This window comes from Malus sylvestris, chromosome 14 (assembly GCF_916048215.2).
Source record: "Malus sylvestris chromosome 14, drMalSylv7.2, whole genome shotgun sequence".
NCBI lineage: Eukaryota > Viridiplantae > Streptophyta > Magnoliopsida > Rosales > Rosaceae > Malus > Malus sylvestris.
In genome coordinates this window covers 23315439-23324046 of record NC_062273.1, presented here as the reverse complement: position 1 = coordinate 23324046, position 8608 = coordinate 23315439, and the positions used below count along the sequence as shown (strand labels likewise).

At 37.3% G+C, this 8608-nt stretch overlaps 1 protein-coding gene across 2 annotated transcripts; it reads left to right on the top strand.

Moving 5' to 3' along the window:
* The first annotated feature begins 155 nt into the window (after window positions 1-155).
* Window positions 156-4292, top strand: LOC126600727 (probable inactive leucine-rich repeat receptor-like protein kinase At3g03770). Of its 2 annotated transcripts, XM_050267361.1 has the most exons (8): window positions 156-601; window positions 1200-2546; window positions 2640-2773; window positions 2874-3117; window positions 3220-3431; window positions 3525-3547; window positions 3638-3749; window positions 3910-4292. In XM_050267361.1, exons 2-8 carry the CDS (start codon window positions 1253-1255, stop codon window positions 4120-4122), a joined length of 2232 nt encoding a protein of 743 aa, XP_050123318.1. In that variant the 5' UTR covers window positions 156-601; window positions 1200-1252; the 3' UTR covers window positions 4123-4292. The 2 variants fall into 2 exon arrangements, with proteins under 2 accessions (XP_050123318.1, XP_050123319.1); XM_050267362.1 differs by lacking the exon at window positions 156-601 and having other exon boundaries at window positions 608-2546.
* The last annotated feature ends 4316 nt before the right edge of the window (window positions 4293-8608 follow it).

The window sequence follows — 8608 nt, the reverse complement described above, 5'->3', positions numbered from 1 at the left end:
TATGGCAAGTAGCAATCACAAGGTCGAAGCACATGCATTCCTTTTACCAATTTACCCTTTTGTTTTACATATTTTGTGTCCATAATCGAATTTAAAAAAAAAAACAAAACAAAACTAGCCAGACTCTCAATTTACAAAGTTTTTCTGATTTACTCTTTCGACTTTTAGTTTAGTTATAAGCTCTTAATCTATCAAATAAGTTAAGTTTTTCTGAATTGTTAAATTTATCACCTTTTTGTTGTGCTATTCCTCGTTTGATGGACGGAAATAACTCTTAATTACAATTTTGTCAGTTGTGGATAAATTAGCATATTTTAAAATATTAGACGGTCAGAAATCAAAATTGAAAGTCAATAGGACAAATTAAGATACCAAGTTCACAAGTCATTGCTTCATAAAAAAGTATGAACTCCCTTCCACAATTTTTCTTGTGTTTTCAAGTTGGTCTCATGAGGTCTACCACTTCTCTCGTTGCTGCGCAGAGAGGGCAACTAATGTTTCAGAATATTAAGTAAAGCCTACTCCATTAATGCTGGAGATAAACCACTTTTCTTTCCAAGAAAGAACACCATGTGGGAGAACTTTAATGCATTCATTGGAGGTACCCGCCACCCACTCTCTCCAAACTTTCTCATCTTTTACACCCATTTTTCTAAATATTTTCACAATTCTTATTGCATCTAATAAACTCGTTTTACAGATGTGGGATAGGCCAGTTAGTTAGAGTGTGAGTTTGCCTCGTTGAATTCAAGTTTGAGTTTTTAAGCTAGTTGACCCCCATACGTGTCTGTCTCTCTGCACTCAATCTTAATCCCTCTGTGTAAAGGATTTGAGTATTTTAGAATATCGTAGTGTAAGAAAATCTAATACAGTGTATATTAGGGAGCAAGTGTGATCATCCACTTAGAACTTCACTCTCATTTTTTTCTGTTTCTGCCTGCTTCATATGTTTGTTGAAACTTTCTCAAATGCTCAACTTTGGACATTTTATTTTCTTTTATCTCGTATGAACTTTCTTTTTTGTATTTTATCTTATCTCGGTTTCTCTAAAATCTCAGAAATTTCCCATCATCCAATCTGATTCTGTCATAACTCACAACTGTGTTTCATCTTTAATGATCCCCAAATAGTTACCATCATTCTTAAATATAGGTTGGAAGTTTTCAATTCCTGCTTTATTGGGTTCTTTTATTTTGCAGATTTGAGAAACTTAACTCCTTCATGAAGCACTTCTGAGAAAAGCGATTTTGTAATGGGGTGTTTCAGATCATTTCTGCTGTTCTGTTTTGCATGGAGCTTCTTACTTCTAGGCACTCATCAACTCCAATCCTCACATACCCAAGTGCTTCTGCAACTCAGAAAGCACTTAGAGTACCCAAAACAACTAGAAATTTGGAACAATCACAGCTTAGATTTCTGCTCGATTTCTTCATTTGGTCAAGTAAACATTACATGCTTGGACAATCTTGTAATTGAGCTCAGAATCAAGGGTGATAAGATTAAGCAATCCAAGGGAAGCGGCTACTTCAACGGCTTTCCAATCCAAAGCCAAACTTTATCAGATTCTTTTTCTTTGGATTCTTTTGTCACTACCCTTTCAAGGCTAAACAGTTTGAGAGATCTTAGCCTTGTGTCTTTGGGCATTTGGGGACAACTTCCAGATAAGATTCATAGGTTGTCTTCCCTTGAACATCTCGATTTGAGCTCGAACTTTCTCTTCGGTTCAATCCCACCTAGGATTTCCGCAATGGCAATGCTTCAAACTTTTAAAATCGATGAGAATTTCTTAAATGATACTATCCCTGATTGGTTTGATTCGCTTTCCAATCTTACAACTCTGAGCTTGAGGAACAACAAGTTGGAAGGTAAATTGCAAGATCTTAGTAGCCTAACCAGTTTACAAGTGCTAGATTTGAGCAGGAACAAATTGAACTCTGTGTTGCCTCCAATGCCGAAAGGGTTGGTCATGCTTTCCGTCAGTGAAAACTCCTTCTCCGGCAAGATTCCAGTGAAATATGGCAAGTTAAGTGGACTTCAACACATTGATATGTCACACAATGCACTTATAGGCACACCTCCTGCTGCAGTCTTCTCTTTGCCTAATATTAGTTACTTGAACTTGGGGTCAAATCTGCTGAGTGGCTCGCTTTCGGGCAATCTAATCTGCGGTAGCAAGCTTAATTTCATCGATATATCGAATAATAGTTTGACGGGTAAGTTGCCTTCATGCTTAAGAAATGAATCAGAAGAGAGAGTTGTGAAGTTTGGTGGGAATTGTTTGTCCATTGGTATGCAAAACCAGCATGAACAAGCACACTGCACGGAAGTGATCAGCCTGAAGAAGAAAGAGTCCGGAGGGAACAATGTAGGGATCTTGGTGGGAGTGATTCTAGGATTAGTTGTACTTAGTGTGCTTCTGGTTTTAGGGTTTATCATTTTCTGCAGAAGATATTGCCTTCGTGGGATATCGGAGCAGCATTTGCTGCATAAATCAGGGCAGGAAAATTCAGCAGTTGGGTTTTCGACCGAGCTTCTAACAAGTGCAAGTAGGTCAATCACTAACCAGAATGTACTCTGTTTTTTTTGTTTCATTGAATGAATATTTAAGCTGATCAAGTTGGTTCTTTTTGCTTATTTAGGATTTATTTCACAAGATGGAAAGGTAGGGATACAAGGCCTCCCAGTGTGCCGGACATTTTCTTTGGAAGAGTTGATGGAAGCTACGAAAAATTTCAACAGCTCTGCCTTTTTGGGTGAAGGTTCATATGGGAAGGTATAGTTTCAATGCAGAACATAATTATGAATTGAAACTGTAATTTTCATAACAATATATGTTCTTTAAGTTCTTACTCTTTTTTTCCTTTGGCATGCAGCTTTACAAAGGAAGACTATACAATGGGACTCAAGTTGCTATAAGGTGCCTGCCTTTGTCGAAAAAGTACACAATTCGAAATGTTAAACTTCGGTTGGATCTGCTTTCCAAGCTTCGGCACCAGCATTTGGTGTGTCTTTTAGGGCACTGCCTCGATGGTGGTGGACAAGATGATTACAGTCCGAACAAGGTCTATCTTGTATCTGAATATGTCCCCAATGGGACATTCCGCGCTCATCTCTCTGGTAAATCTTCAAAACCTAAACACAATATACTCTTGGTGGAAAAACACAAACTTATCTTTTTCTTGTCTAAGCATAGCAATAATGTTATGTATGTTTATGTAGGGAATAGTCCTGGAAAGGTTCTCAACTGGTCGGAGAGATTGGCAATTCTAGTTAGTGTGGCCAAGGCCGTGCACTTCCTACATACCGGAATTATTCCTGGTTTCTTCTGCAACCGCCTAAAGACGAACAATATCTTGCTCGATGAGCATGGGATGGCAAAATTGAGTGACTATGGACTGTCCATTCTCGCAGAAGAAACCAATAAATCCACGGTATGTCTCCTCATAGTGACTCAAGGATCGCTTACCCCTGCAATAATTGTTTCTTCCCATGCAGTTCTGATTGTGTACTTGTCTTGTTTGTAGGCAAAAGATGGCCTAACATCATGGTAAAATTTACACCATATTTTTACTGTCTACTTTCTGCAGGTTTGTACTAGAGTTCTTTAGTTGTTGACATTTAACATTGTCTTGATCAGGCAAATGACAAGTTTAGAGGATGATGCTTATAGCTTCGGATACATACTACTCGAGGCTCTCGTTGGATCTTCCATGTCTTCTCGAAGAGAAGTAATCCTTCAAAATAATATGGTAACTCGTTAACTTCTGACCTGTTGCTTATCTACATTAATACTTTCGCTTCACACGAAAAATGTGCAGAATTCATCATGTCCTATTGTTCTCAAGATTTTGGTGATCATATAAGTGCGCGCTTTTATTGATCGAAAAATGGTTCTACAATTTGCTGCAGGCATCACTCAATAGCCAAGACCGGCGGAAGCAGATAGTTGAACCGGCTATTCTAGCCACATGCTCACAAGAGTCTCTGTCGATCGTGATCTCTATAATGAACAAATGCATTTGTCCAGAATCGAGCCGTCCATCTTTCGAGGACATCCTTTGGAACTTACAGTACGCAGTTCAAGTGCAGGAAGAAACAGCAGATGGAGACCAAAAGATTTGACACACTGCATCGCATTCATCGAGTTTTATTTTTGTAGCCTCTCCAAATCACCGCCACTCCATTGATTTTCAGAATATTGATTTTGGGGCTAAATAAACAAGTGAATATGTGAAATTCTTTAGTGTGATCGTCAATAGTCCACCAATATTATTCATTAATATTTTCTAAAATATAGAGACATCTGACCGCCACATTGAGTTGTATACCTAAAAAAATTTGGGCCAACAGTGAAAGCTTTGCTTTTGTTACAAACCACGTTACCATTCTAAGCTCGTATAAATAACTAATTCATCTGAGATTACAGAAAAACTTCAACATTCTTGATATAAATAAACTTAATTATATACAGCAAGATTAACATCGTTGATATGAGGATTTGATTGTATAAAAGAGGAGTTAACACAGTTTATCATAAATAAGAACCTTCAATAATATACCAAAAAAAGTTGTATATGAATGGATTCTTACCCTTCGCGGTTGTGATCTATACGATCGATGCCCTCTCGGATTTACTTCATCGCTCAAGGTTCCCTTTGCACGTCGAGAGCAAGAGTTTAGCAGAGATTAAACAAAAAAGCTCAATTTTAACGCAGATAATAAGCACATGTCTTGAACCGCTCTCAGTAGTGGAACAGACAACTAGATGAATTGCTTGATATAGGAAGAACAAGAGACTGAACTCTCTACGGGTGCATGCTACCAAGTCCGAATCCAAATCCAAGTCAAAATTTCAAGAAGCGGAGGAAGTAGCTACAAATTTAAGCTTTGCTGGAGTGTTGCGAGGGACTTAATTTTGACTTAATAACCGTTACTTATTTTTGACTTAACAACTGTTAGGAAAACTTAGCTAATTCATTTGTTCTTCTAATTTTTACAAGTGGATTTACATTTTAAGTGGTGCGTGCGTAGCAACTGTTAATTATTTCTCCTTTACCCAAAAACAATGGTAATTTCCAATGAGTTTAAATCCCAAGAAGTTGACCCTCCGATTAAAATTTAGAGACACTTTATTGGAAGTTCAAAGGAAATGCATGCTGTAGAATTCCAAGTCAGGTATGCTCTCTAGTTTTGGATTCGTGACACGAACTTGACAAAAATGCGGATGATTCCCTATTTGAAATGCATTCATTTTAACCGGGTATTAGTCCTACCGCTCGGGACCTTATTCGGTGTAGTATTCTATTAATTTCTTTCCTGAAATATAGGGATATTGATTGATTAAGTAATTAATTTATCACCCTTAATAATTAAGACATTTAGCCTTTTAGGATAACGAAGAATAAAAATGAAAAGTTTCCTGTTTCGTTTACTATATACACACAAAATTTTCCAATTGTCGCTAGGATTTGTTTTGACGTGTAAAACAAGGAAACTTTACTGAAAGTACCCCTTCCAATTGTCATTAGGATTCGACGATATAAAAGGAGTGAAAGTGATCGAGCACTGAGTATTCACATTCACACTTTGTGCTTTCACCACGAGATTGAGAACGAGAAAGATTGAGAGAGAACATCAGAAACCGGGATCTTTTCTGCCTTCTTCTTGTTCTTTCCCGGGATCTTTTATTTCGTTTCGTAGTACCAGCTAACCCTTGATAGTTTAATATATGCATATGGCGAGTGGTTCCTATTAGCCATTGTGATTTGTCGATTGGTTATAACCACTATCACTCAAGTAGTTAGATGGTTAGAGAGTTAGTTACAAAGGGGTAGTATTGTAATAGTCCATGTGTGTTGAGAGGCTATATAACACATTGTAAAGACTTGTAATATTTTTATACAGTGAAATACAAAGCATTCTGAAACCCTTTTTCTTCTAAGCTTCTGCTCTCCTTATTTCATTTTTCCATAGTCATATTTCTTAAGAGTTATCATGGTATCATCGCCGGATAGGTTCGTCGCCGCACCGATGAATTTTCCGTTGCTCTGGAAGATTGAAGACGCTTTGTTGTCTGCAATTTCGAAGGTCTCGATTACGGAAGGCTGTTGAAGTTGGGTGTGTCCTTCGATCGTTGAAATTGATTCAAGTGACATCTTTCTTTCGGTGGTTGAAGCTATTTTGATCATGGGTATTGGTTTTTTAAGAGTCTTGAAGAAAGTTTTTGGTGTAAAATTTGAGAAATTTGACGATTGACTGTATAGTCGAATGTTCATAAGGTTTTGATGAAGAAATAATTGTGAAGTTAGAGTATTTGAGAAAGTGTTATTCTTTCTTGCTCATTTTGGAAAGTGTCAACCTTTCATGGTAAAAAGTTTCAGTCTCTTCGACAAGTGTTATTCTTTCTTGTTAATTTTGGAAAGTATCAATCTTTCTTGGTAAAGAGTTTCAGTCTCTTCGAAGTCTTGCAGTTTGTTTCAATTGCAAAGAGTGTCAATCTCTTCCTTTTCATTACATATCTGGAGTTTTGTGTATCTGTGATCTAAGTCAAGATGAATAATCCGACTGTTAAAGTAGAAAATTTGTTGGGGATGCTTACTATAAAATTGAAGGATGATAATTTTGCCAAATGGGCATTTCAGTTTAAAGCTGTGTTGATGGGTTATAAATTGTTTGGTCATTTCGATAGCACTAATGTGTGTCCATCAAAGTTTGTGTTGTCTACTGATCTTGGAGTTACCGAGGAAATTACTAAAGCGTATGTTGATTGGGAGTCAACTGATATGGCTTTGATAAGTCTTTTGCTTGCAACGTTATCTGATGAAGCAATGGAGTATGTTCTCGGATGCAAGAATGCTCATGAGGCTTGGGTGAATCTTGTAGATAGGGTTGCTTCTGTATCAAAATCAAGAGTGAATCATCTAAAGACTGAGTTGCATACTATACAAAAGGGAACTGACTCGATTGATAAGTATCTGCTGAGATTGAAAAACATTAGAGAGCTGTTGAGTGCTGCAGGGGAGTATGTCTCAGACAATGATGTTATCATTGCCGGATTGGATGGGCGACCAAAAGACTATGCAATAATCAGAGCTATTATTCTTGCTAGAGAGTCATCAATTACTCTCAAAAAGTTCAGAGCACAACTTCTTGGTGCTGAAAAGGAAATTGATGGTGAAATTAATATGTTGTCTCAAAGTTTGTCAACCTTATATGTGAAAGGGACTGGTACTCATCCTGGATCTTCAATGGTCAATGGTTCTTCTTCTAATCCACAGAATCATACTCACATCCCTGCTTCTACCGGTGGTGTTTTATCACAGGTTCCTTATCCATTATCATCACAGTTTCAGCCTAATATGCAGTCCTCTCAGTTTTATTCTACACAACAACCACCTGATATATTTTATACTCCTGCACCATACGGTTTTGGTTTCTTCGGAAATTCTGGTTCTTATTCAGATACAAGAAATCAAAGCTCAAATTCTGGTTTCAGATCTTTCAATGGCTCTAATTCTAAGGGTCAACACAATTACCGGTCCAATAATGGATACAAGGGGAAGAGTTTTCATTCTGGAGGATATAGGCAGAACTCAAATAACAATGGTTGGTCGGGAAACACAGACACAAGGATGAATGTAGTGATTGAATGTCAAATCTGCAACAAACGAGGTCATACATCAGCAAATTGTTTTCACAGGAACAACAACAATTCAACTTCTGGTTTTGTGATTGAATGTCAAATTTGTGGAAAGATGGGTCATGTTGCTCTTAATTGTCATCACCAAAGCAACTACTCCTATCAAAGTCAATCCCCTCCGTTTTCCATAACTGCGTTGAATGCACAACAGTCATCCCAGTTTATGCCTACTGATTCATGGATAGTGGATTCTGGTGCTTCTCATCACATGACAGCTGATGTTAATGCCTTAGCACAGTTGCTCCATATGAAGGAAATGAGACGATTACTATTGGTAATGGTTCTAGTATATCAATAAAAAAACACTGGTTCTACCACTCTTCATACAAAGGACAAATCCTTATTACTTACTCATGTTTTACATGTTCCAAAGATTGCTCGAAGTTTGTTGTCTGTTAAACAAATATGTGCTGATAATAACAGTTGGTTTATTTGTGATGAGTCCAATTTCTTTTTACAGGACAAGAAGACAAAGGAGGTCCTGTATCACGGAAAGAGTAGGCCTAAGTAGTTGTTTCAGATTCCAGTTTTTCATAGTGCTAAAGGTGTGCAGTCTACATTTCCCACTACAACAGCTTTGCTTGGTCAATTAGTGAAGTCAAATATGTGGCATCAAAGATTGGGTCACCCTACAAATGAAGTACTTTCTTGTATGTTAATACAGTGTAGTATATCATATAAACCAGATGATAAGCACAGTATTTGTACATCGTGTATTCAGGGCAAAATGTCTAGATTGCCATTTCATGTAAGAACTGAAAAATGTTTGTCTCCATTTGATAAGATTCACTCTGATGTTTGGGGACCGTCTCCTATAAAGTCTGTAGATGGCTATAGGCATTATGTACTGTTTACTGATGAATATACAAGATACACTTAGGTACTTCCAATGTGCAATAAATCTGATGT